Source organism: Arvicola amphibius, chromosome 1 (genome assembly GCF_903992535.2).
Source record: "Arvicola amphibius chromosome 1, mArvAmp1.2, whole genome shotgun sequence".
Taxonomy (NCBI): domain Eukaryota; kingdom Metazoa; phylum Chordata; class Mammalia; order Rodentia; family Cricetidae; genus Arvicola; species Arvicola amphibius.
Genome location: NC_052047.1, coordinates 67530134 through 67557465, shown reverse-complemented (window position 1 = coordinate 67557465; position 27332 = coordinate 67530134). Strand labels below are relative to the sequence as shown.

Here is a 27332-nt window from a genome sequence, read left to right as displayed (position 1 = left end):
TAAGCGGTCTGTTCCACCACACCCTCCCTGCCTCTGAACAGACTGGAACCTCTGAAACAAAAATTAGGAGATTTACTGTCCTACTAGGAGGAAAAGAAGATGGAACCGATGTGCCAACCACAGCACCAGAGAGAGAAGGGACTATCCTGAAGCATGGGATCGTGGTAGAAAAGAAAAGGGGGCTGGAGAGACAGCTCAGTGGGTAAGAGCACTGTCCGCTCTCCCTGAAAGCTTGGGTTCTACTCCCAGCACCTACGCTATAGCTCACAACTCTAGTTCCAGGAAATCAGATGCCCTCTTCTGGCCTCCATGGGAACTGCATGTAAGTGATGCACAGATAAACATGCAAGCAAACACCCATAAAATAAGATAAATTTTGTTGCTGTTTTGCTTTGTTTTTCAACAGGCTTTCACTGTGTAGTCCTGGCTGTCCCGGAACTCAATCTGTGACCATGATGGCCTGGAACTAAGAGACCTGTCTGCCTCTGCCTCTGCCTCTGCCTCTGCCTCTGCCTCTGCCTCTCAAGTGCTGGGATTAAAGGTGTGCACCACCGCTGCTTGGGATAAGATAAATTTTGAGAGAAAGAGAGAAATAGAAGGAACAAACTGCCTTCGCTGCCAGCAATGGATTGAAGTAGACCTTTGCCACAGCATAGTCAGGAGTGTATGTGGGGGTGGGAACAGACTTGTCTCTGCACAGAACAATGGCCACCATTGTTCACATGTGCTAAGAATCTGGATGAATGACAACATGCAAAAGAGGCATGGGGGAAATCCCCAATAAGTCAGCCGATGCAGGGAGAGACCCACTCTCCCTGCTGTTTTGACTGTTGAGACACAAGGTGTTTCGTGGAGAAGCTGTTTACACTATGGTAGTGCTCTAATGGCAGCTGGGATGAGACAGCTCCCTGTGCAGCTGAGAAGACCGCATCCCCTCCATGAGCCTGAGCTGACAAGGAAGGAGACCTCCAGGCCAAATGGGCAGTGGGAGGAGAAAATAAACACCGTATGGAAGTGAAGCTGGAGCTGGCGGCTGCAAGAATGGTCTGGGACACTAGCTTGACGTAAGTGCAGAAGCCTGAGCTGCAGGTTTCTGCTCATGTCATGACTTCATGTCATAAAACGCTGATCGGGAACAGGCTCAGAGTAAAATTCTAGAATAGAACAAAAGGTCGCCTCCTTGGTACGCTCTGAGACAGGACATCTGAGGGCCAGGCCACAGCTGGCCTCATACTGGGAGCAAATGGGCCACATACTTCAAGACTAATGCACCAAAACATGCATTACTCGGTAGGTGGAGTCCAGGAGCCAGGCCCTAGCAGCTGGACAATCAATGGAGTGTAAGCATCTCAGCACAGCCCCAAGAAGTTGGGGGCTTCAGTACTCCCACTGCCTGGAGTACGTCAGTGATTAGGATGGCCAGAGGTCCCCAGAAGACATCGGAGGAGTCTGAGCATCTCTAGCAAGCCAGTCCCCTGTGCCCTGGGGCCTCTCTCCAACACTATCCAGGGGACAAGCAGGTGTTCTCAGATCCTGTCTGGACTCAGCATGTTACACTGTCCTGGGATTAAGGACTCCCACAATAATGTGACAGGAGAGAAAGAACAACAACAAAAGCTACGTCAAGACTAACCTGGGAAGGAAGCCTGTCTGTAGACATAGGCCCAAAGCCCTTCCTTCCTGTGGCATCATCAACAGAGCCTGAAGAAAACAAAGCCCTTCAGAGACAAGCAGGGGGAGTGGTAAGAGCCCTGCCTGCCAGATGCTTCTTAGGTTCTCTGCTCAGCTCATTAGACCGCTTCCATTCTTGGGGGTGGTTTTCTTCCTTCCTTATTCTTTTTTTAAATTTTTATTTATTTATATATTTTTTTAGGTATGACTGCTCTATCAGCATGTATGCCTGCGCGCCAGAAGAAGGCATCAGATACCATTATAGAAGGTTGTGAGCGATACCATGTGGTTGTGGGGAACTAAACTCAGGACTTCTGGAAGAGTAGCCTGTGTTCTTAATCTCTAAATCATCTCTCCAGACCGGTTTTACTCTCTTAATTTTTTTTTTAAATTTTATGTGTATGGGTGTTTTGCCTGTAAGCATATCCAGGCACCAAGTTCATGGAGCACCTAGAGATAACCAGAAGAGAGTGCCAGAGCCCCTGAAACTGGAGTTGGGGAAGGTATGGTTGCTGGGAATCAACCCTGTGTTCTCTGGTCCAATGCTCTTAACAGCTGAGCCATCTCTCCACCCCCAAGTTTTCCCCTTTCTTCCTTTTTTTTTCTTTTTTCTTTCCTTTGGAGTGGGGGTTGAGACAGGGTTTCTCTGTGTAGTCCTGGCTGTCCTGGAGCTAGTGCTGTAGACCAGGCTGACCTTGAACTCTGCCTCCTGAGTGCTGGGATTAATGGCAGGTGCCACAACCACCCGGCCAGTTTTCCTCTTTCTTGATAAACTGTCTAATTCTACTCCATGCCTAGTCTAAAAGACACTACTTTTTCCCATTTCCTAGCAGCTGCTCGAATTTTCAGCTGTACTCCTTTTCTCCCAGGCTCTAACAAAACTGCCACTGCACTTTTTGTGAGTCCACTTCTAAATTCTTTTATTAATGAGACTAAGACCTCTCCACCCCCCGAAAAAAAAAAAAAAAAAAAAGAACTGTAGTTTTCCCAAGAACAAAATGAGGAGTATTCTGGTAGTTCCTTCAGGTTCTCCACAGGTGGAGCTACAGCTAGAGACTGACAAGGGAGGAACCCTGGGAACGTGAAGTCTCAGCCGTCACATGGAGTTCGGGTTCTCAAGATGTCAAGCAGAAGCTGAAAACCATCCAGTGCAGGATACTTCAAGTGCCGGCCCCACCTCAGCTTGCACTCGTGGACAGTACTCCTCCTGCTCCATCCAAAGCCAGGATGGAGGTCCCATCCTGTTTCCTGAATGAGGTATCTGCTCTCGGCCCACCCTGTGCAGCACCACAGCTTTGGAGGGGCTGCATGGCAGTCACTCATCCGCACTGAAATAACAGCTGAAAGTTAAGACATTGATTTTTTTTTCTATTCACTTATTTTATAGATAATAAATGTACTTGGCACAATCCCTCATTGTTCACCAGTTCATCTAATTACTTATACTCTTAAAATAAAAAGTTAACATAAATTAATTGTGTCTGTATACAAGTGAAGGTCAGAGGACAACTGTGAGTCCCTGGGATTGAACTAGGGTTGACAGGCTTGGCAGCAAGTATCCTTACCCACTGAGCCATCTTGATACTGAAATTTCACGGATTTGGTTAGTAGAGCCTCAAAGGTAGCGCCATTGTCATTTACACATTCCCATCCGTCACCACCATCCTTACAGTCGAGTACAAGGCGTGGTATCTCTAGAACTGGCTTTTCATCAAGGCGGACCTTCTCCCTCTCCCCCCCCCCCATACTTTTTTGCTACTGTGGTTTAGCAACAGTTTGCATCCCAAGTTTGCTTCGAAAACGACACTGGAATTCTGATCCACCACTCGAGTTACTGCCGGGCACAGACATGTTTTACACGCTGTTGGGAGTCGAACCCACGTCCTCAAGAAGGAGAAACAAGCACTCCACCCACTCCTCCCCACGGTCGAGGAAACACTACCCAAAGGCCGGACGTCCTCCGCTTCCGGCCGCAGGGCGGAACTTACGAGCCCGCACTTGGCCGGAGCTCGGGGCTGCGCGCACCAGCCTTTTCCGGCCGTAACCGGAAGTCGCGCTGACAGAGGCTGCTCCGCGTCAGGTGACTGAAGTCCGGGTGGGAGGGGTCGGAGGTTCAATCCTTCTGACTGACGAGTCTCTAAGACGGGCTTGTCCACCGTGGGACCGACGGGGACTAGTGGCGTTGCCGGCGCTCGCTCTGCCACGGCAGGTACGTGACAAGCTGGGGCGGCGGACCCGGGAGGCGCGGGACACCTTCCGGGGCTCAGGGACTGAGGGACCTGGAACCCGGGGCCCGGAGACAGCCTGTCTGAGTCCCGCCGGGTCCCAGAAGGAAGGTCAGGCCGGAGTCCTTGGGTACAGATTGGGCAAACTGAGGCCCAGGAAAAGGGAAGGGCGCGCAGCAGCTCCCCTTCCAGACGGGCTCACCCGGACTCCCTATCTCCCTGGGGTGCGGGGCCGTCTCCCCCGTAGGGAGAGCTTTGGCAGGGTGGGGAGCTGCGGAGGGTGGTGGACAGATGTGGGGGGGAAGCGTGGGAGACCTGGATCCGAGGTCGCCGCCTCCCACACTTGTAAATCCGGCCCTCCCTGAGGTCCGCTGGGGTGCCGCTCCCCAGCCCCGGCCGGACTCCTCCGAAAGCTTGTTTCGAATCTGGGTTTGGAACCTAGGAAACCTTTTGAACGTTCTCCTCGGGACTCCTGTGCCCACCGCTGTTTGAAGACTGGTCATGTGGGGCGCTCTCCCGCTGTGGATGCGGGGTTCGCTGGGAGGCAGCCGGGGCCGGTCTGCCTCTTTGAAACAGCCGTCTAGCTTAGGAGAGCCCACCGGAGGAGAGTTAACTGTCTTTAAGAGCTGGCCGGGGGCGTGGCTTACGTAGGTTATGGCAACGAGGACTCCCACCTAAACTTTGGGACTGAAAGACATAAAACGAGGATTAAGAGGTGGGTTTTACGGAAAGACAAATGTGTGCTTACTATTAAGAATTAACGGCAGAATCCTCAGAGGTGACTATTGACTGGCTGTCTCCTTATGGAAGAAGATATACAGGTTTTAGAGGGAGGGCCTTTCCAACTTGGAAGTCTCTTATTCTAAGTTGTTATTGTGACTCTGTTTTTCCGTACTAACTCTGTCCTCAGAGTGTATGTGACATTTCCTTTGTCATTTGAGATAAGATCTCATGCTATCTTCAAACTCCTTTTGTAGTTTAGGTTGGTCTTGAACTCCTGATCCTCCTGCCTCAGTCTCAGTGCTGGGATTCCTCATTACTTAGTAGTATTATGCCAGTTGAATTTGAAATTTCTTTGTCTTCCTTTCTTCTCTTGAGCCCTCCTTCTAGCCTACATCTCCTGTAAATCAGAGCAGCACACACTTGCCTTATGTAATCTTTTCCAAGTCGTCGAGTTCACCACCCTTCTTTTCAAGGACTTTGGAACGACCCAGTATCTGATGAAGGTGTCGGAAGTGTTTGTTGTATTGAGAAACAGTGATCCATTCCATTGGTTAGTAAATTTGTTTTGATTTTGATTTTTTTTAATTCATTTTATTAGTCAGGGCCTCACTATAGCCCAGGCTTGTGCCTCAGCCTCCCCAGTGCTAGGCTATATCTGACATTAGTAATTCGTTTTCTAAGAACAATTTAGAAAGCCTCTGAAGACTGTGAGATAACACTGTCTGTCTGTCTGTTTCTCTCTCTTTTCCAGAGTATTATGTAGCCCAGGCTGACTTCAGACTCAGGGTCTTGCTGCCTCAGCCTCCAAATGCTAGGATTGCTTGTGTTCCCCCCAAGGCTCTACTTGCCAGTGAACTGTGGATCAGAGAAAGGAGGACTGGTTGCAGGTGTTTGGGTCAGTCTTCTCCCGAGCTTATAAACTGAGCCTTAATCTTTCCCCCTCTCCTGCTCAGGATGGTCTCAAATTTTGGTGGCCCTCTTGTCCAGGTGCTGAGATGTGTCATTATACTTGTATGGCTTTAAATTCCTTGTGCTTGGAGCTGTATATGTGTGTATATGTATGCAGGTACTTCTTTGCTTTCTGATTTATTTATTTACTTATCACCTACTTTTTTGTTTTGCACAGAATCTCTGGTGTAAACCTAGAGCTAAGCTGGCTGACTGGCAAGCTCCCAGGATCTGCCTGTCTCTTTTCCCCAGCCCTTAGTGCCAAGGTTACATATATATGTAACAGTGCCCAGCTTTTATATGTGTTCTAGGAATCTGAACTCAGATCCTAATGCTTGTGCAGCAGCACTTCCCAACCGAGCCATCTCCCTAGTCCAGCTTTTATATTTCTAAAGCATAGTCCCAGCACTTGAGGTAGGTGGATCTCTGTGAGTACAAAGCCAGTTTATCTTTTGAGTTTCAGGACAGCCAGAACTACATAGTAAAACCCTGTCTCAAAATGACAAAATCAGTCAACTAAACAAAATACACATATATATGTACACACCCTCCCAGGTATGAAGGGTCATCTCATTATGTTATTGATTTACATTTTCCTCATACTGATAGTATTGAACATATTTGCATGTGCTTACCAACATTTATATACCTTGTAGGGTTTTTACATTTTATTTATTCATTTGTGTCTCTCTGTGTGTATACCTGTATGTGCCACGATGGATGTGTGAAGGTCAGAAGATAACTTGCAGGAATCAGTTTTCTCCTACCATTTGGGTTTGTGGGGATTGAAATAAAGTTCTCAGGCCTGACAGCAAGCACCCTTACCTACTAAGCTCTCACCAACCCATTCATCTGTACATCTTACTGGGAGAATATTCATTCAGTTCCTTTATCCATTCTGTAATTGGATTATTTGTCTACATGTACAATTTTGGTTATAAATATTCAGAGTGTTTAATTAGTCTCTGACAGCCCTGGGAGTAACTCAGAATGAGCTTAATGGCACAATGAGAACATGCCAGTAACTTCCTTATCTGAAGGAAGTTGAATTTAGACATTCTATAGGCTTTTATTTTAATCTTTTGTTTGTTTTTGTTATTTTTTTTTCAGTCAGGTTTTCTCTGTTTAACAAGTCCTGGCTGACCTGAAACTCACTTTGTAGACCAGGCTGGCCTCGAACTCACAGAGATCCACCTGCCTCTCCCTCCTAGTGCTAGGATTAAAGATGTGTGCCACCACTGCCCGGCGATTTGGACATTCTAAAGCACAGAGTAAGTTGTCCATTTTAGACTGCTGATTATGCAAAACTTGGCACAACCCCAATCATTGCTGATCTGAGAAACCATGTTTCTGTGCAAGGGATACTATTTGTGCCCAGAAAGCACAGCATCATCCAAAATGTGGTAAGAGCATGTGGAGATCCTGTGTCTGTCACAGGCAGAGAGGACAGGGGTGCATGATATTGTGGAGTACTCAGGGTGAATGTAGGCTTAGGGTTCCAGAACTACTGGCTCACCATGCTGATTCTGACTCCACAGTCTTTGGCCCTAACCACACCATCATGAATATTAAAACAAACACCCCCGTCGTTTAAATTGTTAAAGATTACTTACTTTGGGAAATTTAGAAAAGTATCCCTCTTACCTGCCTGTCATTTGTGTATCATCTAAAGAGAACCTTTGCTGCAGTTGGTCTTAGTTCCTTGTTTCTTGTCACTGGGTACAGTGTGGGTATGTGTGGGTGTGGGGGCGGGCAGAGAGGAAGAGGGAGGGTCAGTGTGCATGCCAAGTGTGCATGTGGATATCATAGGACAATCTCGAGTGTCAGTCCTCTCCTCAAACACCTTGTTTGAGGCAGAGTTTCTTTTGTTTTCCACTGTGTATGTCAGGCTAGGTGGCCCATAAATTTTCAGAAATCCTCCTGTCTTTGCTTTGTAAGGGCGCTCGGATAATGGACACTTTCATTACAGTGTCTGGTCTTCCATGATTTCTGGGGAGTCAAACATGTTTACATAGCAAAGACTTTTATCATTTAGCCATCTCCCTGGCTCACCACTGAGTACATTTTTATAGTTGAATCAGTTGCTATACATAGTTCTTGTATTCCACTTTTTTCCAGTTATCATCATTTGAGATTGGCTCTTACTGGTTTGCCTAGGCAAGTCTCAAACTCTTGACCTCAGTTGGTCCTTCTGCTTCAGTCTCCCAAGTACCTGGGACTACTGGTCCAACCATTAGCAGGTAGCCTGTTAACATCTTAATGTTAACACCATCCAGCTACCTGGTTTGTTTTGTTTTGTTATCATACTAAAATACATAGAATAAGATGACCATGCTAGCCATTTTAAGAAAATTGATACTGTAGAAGCATCATTGCTGTTTCTCTCCAGAACTTTTCACTTTCCAAGTGGAGCCTTTGCTGTTTCACATCAGCTGGATTAGAGATTTTGTTTGTGTACACACAGTTGAATGTGGAGCCCTTGACCTCCAGGTGACCATGGGACAACTGAAGCTGCATTTCTGTGGTTACTAATCTGAGCTGGCTGTTCTGTTCTAAGACTAGTTGCCAGCTTGACCCCTGGGTGGTCTTTGTAACACCTGACAAACCAGTTCCCACTCTACCAGCTGTTCCTCAGAAGTACCTGGTGATGTGGGTATGGTGGGTTTGTAAAGATAGACAGCTCTTTGAATATGAAAGTGGATTCAAGATACGGTGCAGTGTGCGGAAATTTGTTACTGTTACATAAAAGTTAAATTCGGACTTGGCCCTAGACTCCTTGGGGCCAGGGAACAGATCTTGTCAGGCTGATTTTTTATCACTGAGCCTAGTTGGCGTTTTCTAAATGGCAGTAAGCACAGCTGCTAGGGGAAGCGTTAGGGTGCAAGCCTGATTTGTAAAAGCTGATGTTACAGACTTTCCGAGTGATACCTGGCTTTATGGTGTGTGTGTGTGTGTGTGTGTGTGTGTGTGTGTGTGTGTGTCTGTCTGTGTGCACAGGTGCCTCGTGCACATGTGCACTTGAAGGCCAGAAGGCAACTTCAGGCACCATCCTCTTCAGGCACCATCCTTATGTGCCAACTACTTTTGTTTTCTTTGAGACAGGGTCTCACTTACCTGTGACTACCAAGTAGGCAGAGCTGGGGAGCCAGTGTTCCCTGGGATTGTCTTCCTTTCCTCCATATGGCATCATGCCCAGCTTGTTTGTGTGTGTGTGTTTGTGTGTGTGTGTGTGTGTGTGTGTCAGATGAGGGTGGGGTTCTGTGAGTATGAGACCTCATACTCACAAAGCAAGCTCTTTACCAACTGATCTGTTCCTCATCCCTGGCTTTATTGTTTATGATCACAGATCCTCTTCGAGAACTATTGGAAACAGAAAAGAGATCATTATTTCGTCAGGTATTTGCTGTTTGACATTAAACTCTTAGAAAGTTTTCTCCTTAATGTCACCCCTATTTATTCTCCTTTAATAGTTTGGAGTATTTTAGAGGCCTTTAGGTCAACCCCAGGGAAAACCTGAATTAACAATGTTCTATTGACTTGCATGACAGTAGAAGTAAAACACTCCCTTATTTTATGAACTCTTCTTGTAGCAAAAAGGAAAGCAGGGGCAGTTATCACTGTTTACAGATGAGGAATACTGGCGAGTGAGAGGCAAAGATAAGCCTCATTCCATGTCCTCTGGCTCTAAATGCTTTTTTTAAAATCATGTTTTACTAGTAAGTGACAGTCCTTAACTGGGATCTTTTCCAATCTGGAGAGCTTTCTTCTAGTGCAGCATTGCCCACCTATATTGATTTGAGTTAAAATTGCCAAATTCCTACTCATTTATGTACCTTATTTGATGTCCTCTCTCTGTCAGGTTTGCTGTTGAACTTAGCAGTTGGGCCTTATAGGAGTACACAGCAAACTGCCTGGTCAGTCTACAGTATGACTGCACACACATGCACATACACACGCACACAATAAACTGCGTAGTCAGTCTACAGTATGGATGCACACGCACGCATGTGCACACACATCCCAGTCACAAATGCCTAGACTGTTTTCTGGTTGTATCCATGAAATCCCTGTGGTCTGTCCCCTGTACTCACCCCTTTCTGTTTCCAAGTCTGTACCAAGACTGGGAGTGTGGCTAGTGGAGTACTTGCCTACCTTTGCAAGGCCCTGGCTTCCATCCCTAGTACCTCCCGCTCCTTCCAAAAATGTTTGGAGCAACAGTTGAAAAACAAGGAGTGAGTCAGCTCTGTAATACAGTTCTAGGTCTCTAAACAACCACTGCTCCTGTAGAACACTGACTCTCCAAAACTTGAGTGGAGTATGTTGACTAGTGTTGAGTTGTGCTGGTTGTGTGCTCTTGGGCATCAGCTTTGACACACAATCCGCATTTATGAGGTGCTCCTTAGGTGCCAAACCTGTGCTGAGTAATGCATCTGGAAGCTGGGACAGACATGAGGAAACACCCAAGCACAAGTCACTGAGGTACCATCTGCTACATGCGTGACTTGTTGGGAAGCTTTGCTGCTGACTGGCTCTGTGACCAACCAAATGACCTAAACTATTCTGGGTCTAATTTAACATCCCAGGAATACTAACAGTGTTGTAGTATGTTTGCCTCAAGGCAGGCTGTAAAGATTAAATGAAATAACTCACACAGACAATTTTGGTGTGGAATTAGTGAATGTTATGGTAAGAAGTGCAAATACCCCTGACTTCAACACTTCAGGTAGAAATCTTATTTCTCTGGATCAGACTGTGTCCCATACTGGATTTCTGTCAGTGCATGGACAGTTACCCAGTCTGCCTTCAAGGAACAGCGTTCTTTGAGAAAGGGAAATTGTGACTCATTTGGCAAGGTAACCACCTGCTGCTTTCATTGCTCTGCGGGGAGTGTAAACAGTACTGTTCCCTGAACTCAGAGTCCTTACCTGGATGGAGTCCCTTACAGTTTTCTCTGTGACAGACACAGAGGAGGTAACTTGTGTAAAGCTACAGAACAGGTGGGAACTGAAATTCGTACTCAGAGCCATCAAAGTTCTGTGGCATGATTTTAATGAAATTGTATTTATTTATGTTTACAATACTAGAGATTGAACACAGGACCTCTCTAATGCTGTGCAAGCTTTCTACCATTGAATTATTCTCCAGCCGTTTTTTTTTTCCTTTCAATTAAAAAAATGTTTTGAGGTCTGGAGAGATGGCTTGGCAGTTAAGAAAAGCACTTGATCTTGCAGAGGACCTGGGTTTGATTCTCAGAATTTACACGATGGCTCACAACTCTAGTCCTAGGGTTTCTAACACCCTCTTTTGACCTCCTTGGACCCCAGATATACATGTGGTACAAGGACATTGTCGGAGGAAAGGCCTGCTTGTTCATCCCAGCTGCCTGGCTAGCTTAGCCCCGAAATAACTACACAGAAACTGTATTAATTAAATCAGTGTTTGGCCCATTAGCTCTAATTTCTTATTGGCTAATTTTTACATCTTAATTTAACCTGTTTCTATTAATCTGTGTATCACCATGTGGCAGTGGCTTACCGTGTAAAATTCCCAGCGTCTATATACGGTGGATCCATAGCATCTCTCTGACTCTCCCAGCATTCAGTTCTGTCTTCCCCCCCTACCTAAGTCAACAGGACCAAAGCAGTTTCTTTATTAACCAATGAAAGCAACACAAAGACAGAATTTTCCTACACCATTTCCCCCTTTCTATTCAAACAAAAAGGAAGGCTTTAACTTTTACATAGTAAAATTACATATAACAAAACAGTTATCATGCAAGAACTAGTTATAATATTTATATCTACTTTATCTTTTATCATAACTAAGGAAAACTATAACTATAAATTCTTCAACTCCATCAAAATTTCCAGAAGGATAAAAATATTATCTAAATAAACAGGAAGTGCATTGTAAGCAACTTCCAAAACTCTAGAATTGACAGAGACATCTTGCTGCCTGGACAGTCACCCAAAGTTCTTCTGTACTGTTGGGGCATCCATCTTCAGCCTACAGGCCCATAGTATCCAGCAGACTTTTCCATGAAGCAGGAAATTTTAAAGACAGTTCTGCCTATGTTGGCAGTTTGTCAGTCACTTTCTTCTGTGTCCTGCAGAATATCTGGCAGACTCTTTCATGAAGTAGAAACCCCAAAGGATCATTTCACCTTTAGGCAAGTTCAGGGTCCAGTTTTATGCAGGTGTTGCCTGTCCAGTTTAGCAGTTCAGGCAAGAGCAGTTGTTGCAAGGAGAGGGCTGCTTGTTCATCCTGGCCGCCTGGCTAGCTTAGCCCTGAAATAACTACACAGAAATTTTATTAATTAAGTCACTGCTTGTCCCATTAGCGCTAGCCTCTTATTGGCTAACTCACATCTTGATTTAACCCATTTTTATTAATCGTTGTATATCGCCACATGGCAGTGGCTTACCAGCAAGATTCTAACCCACTTCCATCTCAGGCAGAGGATCCATGGCATCTCTCTCTGACTCTGCCTTCTTTCTCCCAGCATGCCCTTTAGTTTTTCCTGCCTACTTAAGTTCTGCCCTATCAACAGGCCCAAAGCAGTTTCTTTATTAACAATGAAAGCAACACAAAGACAAATGGACCTCCTACACCGGGACATATGTTCAGGCAAAACACTCATGAAATAAATCTTTAACAAAAATGTATGGGTATTGGATTATTTAGTGTTTCTGTTTCTGTGATAAAGGACCACAACCAAAAGCAACTTGAGGAGGGAAGGGTTTATTAGCTTTCAACTCTCAATCACTCCATCACTGGGGGAAGCGAGGCAGGAGCTCAAGCAGGGCAGGCACCAGGAGTTAGGAACTGAAGTAGGAGCCATGGTGGAATACTGCTTACAAGCTTGTTCAGCAGCTTTCTTACACCATCCAGGACCACCTGCCCAGGAGTAGCACTGCCCCCAGTAGGTGGGTCATCCACACCAATCTTTATTCAAGAAATGTCAGGCCAATCTGGTTAGGGACATCTTTTAAATTGAGGTTCTCCCTCTCTCTCTCTCTCTCTCTCTCTCTCTCTCTCTCTCTCTCTCTCTCTCTCTCTCTCTCTCTCTCTTGAGACAGGGTTTCTCTGTGTAGCCCTTACCATCCTGGAACTCTCTCTGGAGACCAGACTGGGAATAAAGGAGGTGGGAAGAGGGTGTTGGATCTCCTGGAACTGGAGTTACAGATGGCTGTTAGCTGCTGTGTGGGTACTGGTATCTAGACCCAAGTTCTCTGGAAGAGCAACCAGTGCTCTTAACCACTGAGATATCTCTCTAGTCCCTTTTTTCACCGTTTTTGTTTGTTTGCTTGTTTGTTTTTCAAGACAAGGTTTCTGTGTGTAGCCCTGGCTGTCCTAGAACTCACTCTGTAGACCAGGCTGGCCTCCAACCCAAAGAGATTCACATGCCTCTGCCTCCTGAGTGCTGAGATTAAAGGCATGCATCACCACTGCCTAGCTCACTTTTTATTTTGAAACAGAGCCTCACCAAGAGAAACACCATTTGAATTGATAATATTTGAAGAAAATATGAAAAGGCCAGAGCCCTCCCTGGATTCCCCTCTCAACTTTGACTTGTACTTGGAAAATTGATGTGTTTCTTGTGTCTACCATAGTACATGGACCAATATGGGTCCTGATAACTAATTAGTGAAGGAAACAGTGAATTTTACTTTAAATCTTTCTAAACTAAAAAGTACTCTACTTTCCATTTGAAAGTATGCATTCTTTTTTGAAAACCAAAGCCTTAATATTGTCAAGGACTTGGAGAATAAAATCACTTTTGCATATTTATCAGGAACACAGACTAGTACATTATTTCTGGAGGGTGTTTGTTAAAATGACACACACACCCTTTGACTCTAGTTCTACTGCTAAGGTTTACCCTAAAGACATGATCTAGTACCCTTGGTCTCCAGATCAGACAACAGGGTGACTGAGCTCCAGGGCTGGGAGAGTCTTTTCTTTTTGAGCATCTGAAGGTATTAGCAATACATAATTAAGGGGCTGGAACACTAGCTGCTTTTCCAGAAGACCTGAGTTCAATTCCCAGCACTCACACGCTGGCTAACAATCGTCTGTAACTTCAGTTCCAGAGGGATCTGGCTCCGTCTTGTGGTCTCTACGGATACTACCTCTTCATGGTGTACAGACGTACAGACAAAACAACCACATATAAAATAAAATATTTTTTAAAAAATGAAAACTAAATAAAAATTGAAAATGAGCTAATTGGTAACACAGACCTGTGATCTTAGCTACTGGGGAAGTGGAGTGAGGAAGATCTCAAGTTTAAGGTCTGTCTGGGCTACAGAGTGAGTTCAAGATCAGTCTGTAAAACTTAGACTGATTCTGTCTCAGAAAATAAAATAACTGTGTGCATGGTTGCCTAAGTCTGTAGTTCCAGCATTTGGGAGAGACTCACCAAGAGCTCTAGACCAATACAGGTTATAAAGTGACTCTGTCTCAAAAGAGTAGACTTAAATGTTAAAAAGGATAAGTTTATGTGACAGTGGTAGAGCACTTTCTTGGTGTGTGAGACCCTAGGTTTATTCCCGATTTAGGGTGGGGAGGAAGTGTGTGTGTGTGTGTGTGTGTGTGTGTGTGTGTGAGAGAGAGAGAGAGAGAGAGAGAGAGAGAGAGAGAGAGAGAGCTAAAATGTCACCAGATGTAGTAGCTCTTGCCTTTAATCCTAGCAAGTAGATCTCTATGAGAGATCTAGTCTCATCTATGTCATGAGTTCCAGGACAGCCAGAGATGAATAGTGAGGCCTGTCTCAAAAACAACAACAAAAACCTAAAATTTCTAAGAGAAGTGTACTAAAACTCATCCACAATTTCATATGAATGAATCTTAGTCTGCTTGTTTTCCTTCTTGTCCTCTGTTGAAATATGAAGGTATAGGATTTTGAACAAATTTCCTATTTTTTGAATATGTGGACTGTCGAGATGGATCAGTGGCTAAAGGTGCCTGCTGCCAAGCCTGATGACCTGTATTCAATCCTCAGATCCCATATGATGGAAGGAGAAAATACTAACCTATACAAGTCACTGTGGCAGGTATACACACACACCCAAAATATAATAAAACATTTGAATATAGTATTTACTGTGGGCAAAGCAGAAAGTACAAGTGGGGAGGGTGGTGGACTACAACCCTGTGGCTGTCATGATTAATCAGCTGGTAAAGGCATCTGTCACCAAGCCTGATGACCTGAGTCCTATTCCCAGCATCCATATGGTGAAAGAACTGACTCCTAAAAGTTGTCTTCTGACTTCCCCGCCTGCCATTGCATGGACTCACCTACACATAAGTAATAAGTAAAAGTAATTTGGTCCTGTATTTGGGGTTAGGTCTCTTGAGGGATAGCCTTGGGACTTAAACACCACTTAGACGCTTAGATTTTACAGCTGGTTAATGTGTGTCCCAGGTTCCACTCAACCTACTTATTTCTTCCCACTGCAGCCTTCTGTGAGTGTGATGTAGACATTCTTGGAATGCAAGTCTCATCTGTCTCCATGTGGTCCATCAGCAACCTAAACATCAGTGTAGTCAGGCTCAGACATGCCAAAGCTCCTCACTGAAAGCTCCCATGTGAACAAGTACGTGCCACAGGACAAGCCTTTTGCTGGGAGCATGCCCAGATTTGTAATTTTCATAATGAAGATTGGTGTCTTTTTGATATCTCTGTATATACCTTGGCCTGGAATTTTTAGGGGTAAAAAGGGGTATAGATACAGCTCAATAAAAACATTTTATTTAAAAAATAAAAGGGGTATAGGAGCTGGAATATAGTCAGTTGTAGAGTACTTGCCTGGCATGCCTAAGACCTGGGTTTTGTCCTCAGAAACTGTGGGGATGGGACATTAAAAAGGAACACATAAACCAGGCATGGTGGTGCATGCCTTTAATCCCGGCACTTGGGAGGCAGAGGCAGACTGATCTCTGAGTACAAGACCAACCTAGTCTTTAGACCGAATTCCAGGACAGTCAGAACTACACAGAGAAAGCCTGTCTTGGGGTTGGGGGGGGGGGGAGGGAGGAACCCATAAGACAGGATGAATTCCAAAATGCCCACAGTTTCCAGAGCCTAAGAACTGAACACAAGAATAGGAGTCAGTTCATTGATGATTGCTGTAAGGATAGTCAACTCTTTTTTGTTGTTGTTGGTTTTGTTTTTTTGAGACAGGGGTTTCTCTGTGTAGCTTTGTAGCCTGTCCTGGACAGGCTCTGTAGACCAGGCTGGCCTCAAACTCACAGAGATCCGCCTACCTCCCGAGTGCTGGGATTAAAGGTGTGCACCACCATCGCCCGGCTGATAGTCAGCTCTTATTGTCTCACTGTCCAGGTCCACAGGGGTGAGTCAGGGCAGTCGAACCAAAGAATTGATGCTGTCTTGGTCACCTTTAAGCTTTACATTCCTAATTAAGTGTTGCGGATCCACCTTAGTCTCAAAGCATCACTTATGTCACCCCAGACGTCTCAAATTGAGGGATGTTTTTTCCAAACTAGGTGTGTACTTGTTTACTAAACAGTCATTTGTATCTCAGGGTGAGGGACTGGTCTGAGATCTCAACAGAGTTGCCCCATCCCAGTTAGTTTTATTTTTATTTTCTGTTTTTTTATGACACAAGGTTGTTCTGTCTAGCCTAGGCTGGCTTTGAATTCACTGTGTCCCAATCTGGCCTCCTAACTTGTGTTGATTCTCCTACCTCAGTCGCCCAGGTGCTGAGTTTATATGGGCCACCTCATGTGGCCACCACGCCGATATATCTGACTCTGCAGTGCCTGAAGGTTGAACATTCTGAAGAACAGATTATTTCCCATCCCTCTCAAAAACTGTGTTGTGCTGATGTTACTGCTTGCTTTTAGTAGAGTTCTCCCTATTTTAGAACAGGGTTTCTGAAACTCTGTCCAATAGAAAGAATCATTTTAGGGTAAGGAAAATGTGACTGAGGAGGGCCTGCAGTCAGGGAGGGAAAAGGTTGTCTCAGTTAGGGTTTCTTTTGCTGTGATGAAGCACCATAACCAAAAGAAACTTGGGGAGGTTTATTTTGCTTACATTTCCATATCACAGTTCATCATCAAAGTTAAGTCAAGGCAGGAACTAGAAGCAGAGGCCATGGAGCTTGCCCTATTAAAGGTGGAGATTGTTCAAGTAAAGGCTACCACCACCACCTGGGGTCTGCCTGCTTTCTCATAGGACCCAGGACCACCTGCTCAGGGGTGGCACTAGCCACCAGTGGTGACTTGACCTATACACATTTATCACTAATTAAGAAAATGCCCTGCAGGCTTGCCCACAGCCTATAATAAAGGCACTTTCTCAATTTAGGTTCTCTCTGATTAGATGACTCTAGCTTTTACCAAATTAACACAAAAATAGCAAGCACAGAGGTGCTTGTTTTTTGTTTTGTTTTGTTTTGTTTTGGAAAAATAACACAACTCAAGTGATTTTTGATGGAGTCCTTATTAAGGATTCTTATCATTTAACATATGCCTTTTAGCTGTTGTGCTAAACTCCAGAGCCTCAGCTTGGTACTGCTCTTCTTTGTGAAACTTCCACATGGTAGCAGCAATCTGGCATGTAGTTGTCAGTGAAGAATTGTTAGCTGCATGCATGGTGGATGGATGATGGATTTGCTCTGTATTTCATTCAGAAAGCACAAAAGTTAAAGCAGGAGTTTGAGGACAACAAAGAATGTGCATTTCATCTCATAAAGCTACATGTTAATGAGGTAGCATATAAGAAGATAGTTGACACCAGGCTGGTCTCCATATTAAGTTCCAGGCCAACCAGTGTTGACAGAGGTTTCAGTCCCAAAGAAGCACACAGAGGTCTACATTAATTATAACCTGGCTGGCCTATTAGCTCAGGCTTCTTATTAACTCTTACATCTTAAATTAGCCCATAATTCTTGTCTGTGTTAGCCACATGGCTTGGTACCTTTTATCAGTGAGGCATTCTCATCTTGCTTCCTCTGTGTCTGGGTGATGACTGTAGACTGAGTCTTTCCTCTTCCCAGAATTCTCCTGTTCTGGTCGCTCTGCTTATACTTCCTGCCTGGCTACTGGCCAATAAGCATTTTATTCAACAAGTACAAGAGAAGTATTTACAGGGTACAAGACCATTGTCCCACAGCAAACCAGAACTACAAAATGAGATCTTGTCTCAAAGAATGTAGAGTGGTGGGGCTGGAGAGTTGAGTGGTTAAGAGGATTGACCTCTCTTCAAGAGGATCTAGGTTTGATTCCTTACCATGCACATGGCAATTCATGCCATCTTCTGTCCTGTGTAGGCAGGCACCAGGCATACATGTGTGCACAGATATACATGAAAGGCAGAATAATCACATGCATAAAATAAAATTTAAATGTGGAGTGGGACTGGAGAGATGGCTGCATAGTTAAGAGCACTTGCTGTTCTTTCCTGAAAACCCAGGTTCGGTTCCCAACATCTATACTTACTGTTTATAAGAATGCAAAGTGTGTTCATAATTGTGTTGGAAAATCTGAATTTGGCACTGGATAGTGGCCTGGCCCTAGGCAAGTCCTTTAACCTCCATGACTTGATGTTTTTAACTGTAAAATGGAGTAAGGATCAGAAGCAGTAATAGATTTACAGCTGGAATATGCTTCAGGTGAAGAGTAATGAATGGCTGAGTACAGTGGCACATGCCTTTAATCCCAGCACAGAGGCAGTTGAAATAGGAGGATCGCTTAAGCTCAGAAATTCAAGACCAGCCCCAATGAGGTTGCTGTGTTGGTGAGGTCAAAGTCTGTAGGTTCTGTAGGGACCAAGATTGATTTTATAAGCTCAGCAATGCCTAGGCCCTGTTTCCTTCTTAGTTGATCTGGTGTCTAGCCAAAGACCTGCATTATCTGGCCACTGACCCAATCCTACAGGACCCATGAGTCTGTGGCCGCATTCTTTTGTTCTGTAGTTGCTCAGTAGATAGCCCCAAAAGGATGCTACTCATCTCTTCTTGTACATGGGATTAGGGAGGCGGTAGAGGAGAGGCTTTGGAGATGAGTATGTGGCTTTGGAACCCAGAATTGCAGAGGGGTTTGTGAGCAACCAGCCTGGCAGTTGACCAGAACCAGTCATGCATGCTTGCACCTACTCACTCAGCAGTTATCTGAGTGTCTACTGGGATGTGAGGCCCAGGGAAGGGTGTTGGGAGCAGTGAGACCCCAGATCCTGAATTTTTTGTAATCCCCTGATCTGAGTGCGTACAGCTGCTCTAAGCACGAGACCTTCAGGAGTTCCTGATGGCAGGAGAGTGGTTTCTGGTGGGTTTGGCTGGGGCGTGGCTATCTCTATATAATCTGCCCCTGAACACAATAAAGGGGGCATTCTTGGGGAATTCAAGGATGACCCATGTCACTTTCTGTCTGTGAGTCTGTGTATTTTAACCTCCAGCCCCTTGCCCGAAACTCGCAAACTAGGTTCAAGTGCACTGAGAGCCGACACGGGGGTGCGGTGCACGGCAGAAGGGCATTAGAATAAGAGTGATGTGATCTGTTTAGAGTTGGCATGTATCGGTATCTGACCTGCTGCATGGCTGCTACATCCTGCAACCTCTGAACTGACCTGTTGCTGTCTCCTGACTATTCCCACCTGAACATCTATCTTTACCCATTTTTCCCCGTATACCTGTGAGTGGTTGAGCCATGCAGAACCTTGTTGGATCATGGTGTCCATCCTAAGTGGTACATATGTGGCATTAGCCACTCCCACTTTGTTTCCCCTTCCAGATCACTCATCTTGGTAGATATGTACTTACTTTTCAGGGGATAAGAGAAATTAATTTATTTATTGAGATAAGATCTTTTTAACCCTCAATTAATAACCTAAAGTTTACCTCAAATTTATTGTGTAGCCAAGAATGACCTTAAACTTCTGATCTAACTGCCTCTACCTTCCAAGTTCTGAGATTATAGGTGTGTGCCACTATGCCTGATTTTAGGCAGTGCTGGAAATCAACCAAGTGTTTCATGTATCTAGGCAGACACTCTGCCAACTGGGCTACATCCCAGCTCTAGAGAAAAGAAATTTAAACCATAGCAAGTCAGTAGTATAGTCAGATCTTGAATTTAGAGCTTTTCAGGATTGGGGAATTGTTGACATTATGGGTACTGCTATATTGGTTTGATTTCAAAAGTAATGTCTTAAAAATATGACACAGCTGGGCATGGTGGCACACACCTTTAATCTCAGGCCTCAGGAAGCAGAGGCAGGTGGATCTCTCTAAGTTCAAGACCAGCCTGGTCTACAGAGCTAGTTCCAGGACATCTAGGACTACACAAAGAAACCCTGTCTTGAAAAAAAATTAAAATAAAGATTAAAAAATTTTTAAAGACACTTCCTAAGATTTATAATTTATGCAACAAATGTAATATACACATATTCACTCTCTTTTATAAAAGTTATTTTTAAAATAATAATAGGCATGTTATAAAACCTTAAAATAGAATAAGAATATAAAAGTTCAAAGTTCCTAGTCCTCATAATACCAGAAGTAATTAATAGATTAGTATTGCCTTCTAGACATTGTGTGTGTGTGTTTGCATGTATAAATTTTAACTCAAAAGAAGTTCATAAATATATCTTTTGGTAACTTTTTAAAAATTTATTTTATTATGAAAAGTTTCAAAATATACATAAAAATAAAATGCTACATAATCCCTAACATATCCTTTTTTTCTTTTCTTTTCTTTTCTCTTAGGTGGGGGAGTTTTGAGACAGGGTTTCTCTGTGTAGCCCTGGCTGTCCTGGAACTTGCTCTGTAGACCAGGCTGGCCTTGAACTCACAGAGATCCGCCTGCTTTTGTCTCCCAAGTGCTGGGATTTAAGGTATGCACCACCACCACCCAGCGTAACATTTATTTCTAAGAGCCAACTTATTTGTTCTTGTTTCATCTTTTATTACCACCACCGTGTGTGTGTGTGTGTGTGTGTGTGTGTGTGTGTGTGTGCCTATATACAGACTGCAGATGTGTGGAGGCGAGTGTTGGATGTCAGGTGCCTTCCTCAGTCACTGTCCACTCACCTTTTTGAGATAAAGTCTCTACTGAACCTGGAACGCACAGATTCAGTTAGACTGGTCTGGTCCATGAGCTCTAGCAATCTGTCTCCACGGACGCCACTATCTCTGGAGTTACTGACATGCACCATCCCACCTGGCTTGCTCTCTCCCTCCCTCTCTTCCCCCCCCCTCTCTCTCTCTCCCTCCCTCCCTCCCTCCCTCTACCTCTCCCTTTCTTTCTTTCTTTCTTTCTTTCTTTCTTTCTTTCTTTCTTTCTTTCTTTCTTCTTTTCTTTTTCCAACAAAAAAACACAGGGTTTTATTTCCATTTATTGCCATTGGGAAGGGCTGGGAGCAGGCTCCCACAGAGGAAAGAGACCCCTACTCTACTTGTCGGTGGTGAGCAGTTTCCACAGCACCAGGATGACTGAGTCCCCACCCAGGAACATCTTGGAGATGTGGCCGTCCTTGTTGACAGGCTTGAACTTCTTCTTGCCTTCGCTGCTCTTGGGGACCTCAGTCCACATCTCCTTCACATTCTCCAGCACCATGTTGCAGTGCCTGTCAAAGGCTTTCACCTGTCCCAGTAGCTTCTTGTTGCAACAGTTAATGAGCACATGTGTGTTGTTCTTGACTATGAGCTCCAAGAGAGGACCTGTGTTGAATTCCTCCTTCCCTCGCTTCTGCAGCTCCTCTGCGCTCATCTCTCTCTTGGGTTTATTGCGGAGACTCATGGTGGAGGTTTTGCTTGCAGACCACTCCCATCTCCACCGCAGTTGCTCCAGTCTCTGGAGTAGAGGGAGAGGAGGCTTTTTTTTTTGTTTGTTTGTTTGTTTGTTTTTCGAGACAGGGTTTCTCTGTAGCTTTGGAGCCTGTCCTGGAACTAGCTCTTGTAGACCAGGCTGGTCTCAAACTCACAGAGATCCACCTGCCTCTGCCTCCCGAGTGCTGGGATTAAAGGCGTGCGCCACCACCGCCCGGCGAGAGGAGGCTTTTTATGTGGGTGTTGGGGACCCAAGCTTAGGTCTTCAAATTTGAGCAAGACTTTATTGACTGAACTATCTCCCCAGCCTCATTTTGGAATATTATAAAGTAAATCCCAAATATCCTATTCTTTAATAAATATTTGTATGTATCTCTAGCAGATGGGGTGTGTGTGTGTGTGTGTGTGTGAGAGAGAGAGAGAGAGAGAGAGAGAATGAGAGAGAGAGAGAGTATGCATGCATATATATTTGCATGTTATTCCTCAAGAGCTGCCTTAGTTTTTGGCTAAGGGTCTCTCATAAGTTGGCCCAGAGTTGGCCTGATTAGGCGAGGTTGGCTGGCTAGCAAGCCCCAGGAATCCCTTAAAGCATTGGGATTACAGTTGTATCTCCTTATGCCTGATGATTTTAGGTGGGTTCTATGGATCAAACTTGGGCCTTAGTGTTTGCATAGCAAACATTTTACTGATTGAGAAATCTCTCCAGGCCAGATGGTATTTTTTTTTAAAGTTACATAGTGCAGCCATACCCAACAAAATTAACAGTAATTCTGCCAAAAACGAAACAAAACAAAACAAAACAGATGAGCATTTGTTTGAGACCCAAAATGGAACAAGCAGTCCATTCTTCAGACCTTAGGCGTATTCCCAACTAAGCCTTTGGATCAGGCTAGACAGGCACCCCAGACGGGAGCTGACCTTGGAAACATTGTTAATCTCTGCTGAGCTGCTCAGAAACTCAAACTGTACTCAGTCGATTCTTTTTTAATTTTTAAACTACATTCGCTTGTTTATTGTATATGGTGTACATGTGTGGGCCATGCTTCTCGTGGCACCATGAAATCAGAGGCCAGCTTGCTGGAGTTGGTTTTACCATGTGGGTCCAGGGATCAAACTGAGGTTGTCAGGCTTAGCAGCAAGTGCCTTTACCAACTGAGTGGTCTCATTGACCCCCAATCAGTTTCAAGACATACTTCCTGAAAAGCGATGAAATCTCTGATCCTTTAGCAGTTTAAAGATACAATTTCCTAAGACCTCAGAACACTTTTTTTTCTTTTCCCCGAGACAGGGTTTCTAGCTGTCCTAGAACTTGCTTTGTAGACCAGGCTGGCCTCGAATTCACAGAGAGCTACCTGCCTCTGACTTCTGGGTGCTGGGATTAAAGGTGTATGCCACCACCACCTGACCTCAGAACACATTTTTAAGACTGCTTAAATATATTTTTCCTGGGTTATAGTCCTAATTAGTGGACTGAGTGTTGTGGTCACACCTTTAATCGCAGCACTCAGGAGGCAGGAATCCCTGTGAGTTCCAGGCCAGTCTGGGCTACACAGAGAGACCCTGTCTCAAAAGCAAAACCACTTGTTTGTTAGCTTGTTTTTTTTTTCTCAGTTGACAATTTCCTAAATGTCCAGAGTACTAACAGAGTATAACTGTGTCACCATACCCAGCTAGTTCTTAATTTTAAAAGATTTTTTTTCTAAACAAGGAGGTGATTGGGGAGATGGCTTAGTGGTTAAGAGCACTTGTTGCTCTTGCACAGAACCTGGGCTCTGTTCCCAGCATCCATATGGTGGCTCACAACCATCCATAACACCAGTTCCAGGGGCTCTAATTTCTTCTTCTGACCTCCATGGGCACCAGGTGCACATGTGGTACACATAAATACCTGCAGACAAAACAGTCATACACAAAAAAATGAAATCTTAAAAAGGGTTTTTTCAACAAAGAAACACTGGGGTTTGGGGATATTTATAGCTCAGTGGTGGAGTGCTAGTGTTTAGCAAGCATGTGTGAGGAACTACATTTATTCCCCAGTATACCACACATGCACACACACAGTTATAAGAGGAGGAAGCTTTCCACCATGGAAAAGGTCTTGGAACTGAGGCTAGCAAGACACTGCTACTGTCAGCAGCCAGCTGCCCTTCTGGGACATCACGTAAAATGATGTAACTGAGTGAAAAAGTGGTGGAGAGCCAGCCTCTTTCCTGCTCAAGTCGCTAAGCTGCTGTTGTAGTGAGAGGTGTTCATGAGCCCCAAGCTCTAAGTCTGCCCTGGGAAGAAGCAGTAGAAAGAAGGCTTCTTGGTCGGAGAAAACCAGCTTTGGGGATTTCATCTTTTCTTACTTTGGAAGCTGAAATCAAGGTGGTCTTTAGGTAACCTGTGGTGAGTCCTCATTTGGCATATGAGAAAAGCATAGCAGGATAAAGTGTGGTTCCTAGCAAGCTGGAGGCTGGACTGATTCTAAGCTTCAGTTCTCTGAGTGTGGTATTTCCTGCATCTAATTTCTGAGATAATGAGAGCAACCAGATGAGGCTCCTGACAGGTTCTTAATGTGCTCTCAGAATCCCTGGGTATTCCTTGTATGGATCTCATTGTCTTTCCTTGGTTTCTTTGGTTTGGAATTGGTCAACTGTGATATGTTTCCTTGGGCTGTTGGTGACTAGCCTTGTCTATGGCAATGTGGTGGTTTGAATACAAATAGTGTGCCATGAATCCTAGTCTCAAACCCACCCTAGTCAGCCGGCCAGATAATTTAGTCTGCTGTTTCCTGAAGTGAGCAGGATTGCCCAGATCATGAGTGTGCCAGATGACCTTGGATGGTATGGGATAGACAACTTTTCCTTCACTGATACAACTTCCTCTTTAAGGGTGTTGATAAATCTAGACAAAATAAGGTAAGTGGTATTCCATCTGGCAGGAAGTATCAGAGACCATCATTTGGCTGCTCCAAGCTTCCTAATCTTTGACAGTCACAGGAATTTCTTTATTCTGCCATATACCAATTACAGTCTTGAGTAGAGTCTGTTCTCCTAGTCAACATAAAAGTTGTCCAAAATTAAAGGATAGCTTGACAGTTCAACTTAATGTTTAATGGAGCATATATTTATTGACTGGTATGGTTAATACAGAATATAAATATAAATGGGGGAGCTTTGTTGAGAATCTTCTAGAGGCTGCTCAGTATTTTTCTGTTTGTGTTTTATGAGATATGTTTTGGGCCATGTTCATGAGTAACTCACGAGAAAGGCATAGCCCCACAGATACTGTCCCTGCAGCCCTCTGGGAAATCTGCTCCCAAATTCAATTGTAATTATTGTTTGGAGCTGAAAGAAGATGGAAATATTGACATGGACATTGTAGGAAGTGGGCTACAGCAATGAACAATCAAGTGCTTTCTGCCTTCCAGGATTGTCTTAAGAATCTTCACTGAAATCTTTGCTGGCAGTCAGTGATGGCGAGTAAGGGGCCTTCGGCCTCTGCATCCACTGAGAATTCCAGTGCAGGGGGGCCCAGTGGCAGCAGCAATGGCACTGGTGAGAGTGGAGGGCAGGATAGTACCTTCGAGTGCAACATATGCCTGGACACAGCCAAGGACGCTGTCATCAGCCTGTGTGGCCACCTCTTCTGGTGAGTACCCTCCTTTCATCTCTGTGGACACCCTACCAAGTCCTAGGTAGATGTCTCACTATTACAGAAGATGTTTGGAGCAGATGTCTCACTCATCCTGAGCCCTGATACACTCAGACCCAAGAGACAAGAAGCCTCAGTTTTCATCCCATCTCTACTGCTGAAGTTCTGGGTAACCTAGGGCAAATCCTGTTCCCATCCTAGTTGTCTGCCTATCTCTCCAGCAGTAACCCCATTTAGTGAGCATTACCGCCACTTGCTGTGCTGAGCCTACAGACAGCATTGCACAGTGGTTTTGAGCAAGGACTGTGTAGCCAAATTTCCCCTCTTCTATCTTGACTCTGCCACTTCCCTAAGGGGTGACCTTAGACAGGGTGCTTACATGCACTCTGCCTCATTTTACAGGCTTATTTATGAATATTGAGTGAGTGAACCAAAACTAGTAAACATGTTAAAAGAGCGCATAACGTGTGTGCTATGATTGTAATTGTTCTATATGTAATGTGTATGTTGTGAAATGAAGCAGCAAGGTCAGTGTCCTTCTGGTTTCCATGCTTAAAGAAATCCCTGCTGTCTCTGAGAACTTCAGTGAATGTTGAGTAGTGGTTGTTTTTTCTACTGAGATGTTGAGCTAGACTTTGAAGCCTACAGAGAAGCCTTGAAAGCTGAGGGGAAATGATGGTAAATAAGATGAAGGGTGTGTGCCATTCCTAGGGGTGGATCTGTGCACTGTTGGGTCTTCTGAGTCCCTGAGGCTATTGTCCTCCTCTCAGCAGAACCCTGGATGAGGATTGGGGATGTTAGGAAATAAGAATGGCCATGGAGGGCTGAACCAGATTATCAAACCTAGAGGTATAGAGCGGTTTAATGCTTTTGTGCAAGAAAATGGTGAAGAAAGTTAAAATTCTCAGCAATATAAAAGGTAAACTTATTGGTGAGTTAGTAAAATAGAGCAGAGGTTTTTCTTTTTTGTTTTAAATTTTTTGTTTTGACTTAATTGTTTTTATAGATAGACCAAAATGACAGAATTAAGAGGCAGAGTACCATTAAAAAGAACAGATTTGAAGAAGCAGTTGCACCCAGACTGTAGTGTCTTTTCTGCACATCAGTAGTTCTCTTTTCTGTGAAGGAGGAATGGTTTTATCTCCTGATGATCATCCAATGACAAAATAAAAATCAGCTTAGCCACTCTCTTGACACACAGTAGTTGCTTCATAAATAGGAGAAATCTTCATCATTAGTTTTGTTTGTTTGGATTTTGAGACAGAGTTGACAGGTAAACCAGACTGACCTTGAAATTCTAGCCCTCCTTTTGCCTCTGGCTCTGGAATTGCATTTTAGTACAGCCCTAAGCTTTACTCTGAAGGTCATTCATTCACCGTCTCCCCATAATATTAAAGGGAGCTCTAATGGAGTCCTGCTCTGATTTGTAGAGGGCTCGTGTCACCATAAGCTCAGTGTTGGGTTCAGATTAAGTCACAGTTTTTATTCATCTAGAAAAGGCACATGATGTGTGAGACACACCATGGCTGCCACATAGTAAGTTGTAGTAGATACTTGTTGACTTACTTTATTAATAAGAAAAGAAATACTAAAAATCTGGAATTGAGTAATTGTTCCTCAATATTATGTCATTTTTTTATGCAGTGCTAGGCATTGAAAAGGCAGTAGAGAGTTTTTAGTCCTAATGTAAGTTACATGTTCTGCACCTTGGCTTCCTCCTTTTAAAAAGTGAGACACTGGAATCAGGATATGGTACACCCCTGTAATCCTAGCACCCTGAAGGGAGCTGAGGAGGTGATTTGGTGGTCAAGAGCACTAAATGCTCTTCCAGCAGACCCAAGTTTGATTCTCAGAAGCCACATGGTAGCTAACAACCATTTGTTACTTCAGTTCCAGGGGAATAACCTATGGCTTCTGTGGGCTCCTGGTATACACATGTAGTCCGCAAACATGCATGTAAGCAAACACTCATATACATAAAAATAAAATCAAGTAAACCTAATACCCTGAAGTCTGCAGCAGAGGATCATGAGTCTGAAGCCAGTCTGGGCTACATGGTGAAACCCTGCATTTAAATAAATAAAAAACAATATAAATAAATAAATAAAAAGCAGTGTTGGGCAGCAGCTCTGTAAAATGGAGGTAGTAACCCTTTTTTCTGAGTAGCCTCTCCATCCTTTCCATTTCAAAGATGCTTTGAATAGGCCTGGACTTTAAACAACTTCCTGCCATAAACACAGTTTGCTAAAATGGATCTGAAATAACAGAGAATCCATATACCACTTATGAGCAGAGGAGGCTGTGAACCCGCTGACATTGGTGCAAATTGCGAGTGTGCGTG

General features: G+C 44.3%; 2 protein-coding genes across 4 annotated transcripts in view; one reads left to right on the top strand and one right to left on the bottom strand.

Annotated features, from left to right (window-relative positions):
* The first annotated feature begins 3734 nt into the window (after positions 1-3734).
* The window catches only part of Rnf185 (ring finger protein 185), a 35694-nt gene continuing 12096 nt past the window's right edge, over positions 3735-27332 (top strand). The window contains exons 1-2 of one of the 3 annotated variants that reach the window (XM_038340459.1): positions 3735-3880; positions 24768-24988. In XM_038340459.1, coding sequence (XP_038196387.1) covers positions 24813-24988 — 176 coding nt within the window. In that variant the 5' untranslated portion in view covers positions 3735-3880; positions 24768-24812. Of the gene's footprint in view, positions 3881-20392; positions 20422-24767; positions 24989-27332 lie in introns of those variants that run through there. The other 2 variants (XM_038340467.1, XM_038340476.1) reach the window with 2 other exon arrangements.
* Positions 20979-21326, bottom strand: LOC119809896 (small nuclear ribonucleoprotein Sm D2-like). Its single transcript, XM_038323151.1, has one exon. The coding sequence runs from the start codon at positions 21324-21326 to the stop codon at positions 20979-20981; it is 348 nt and encodes a 115-aa protein (XP_038179079.1).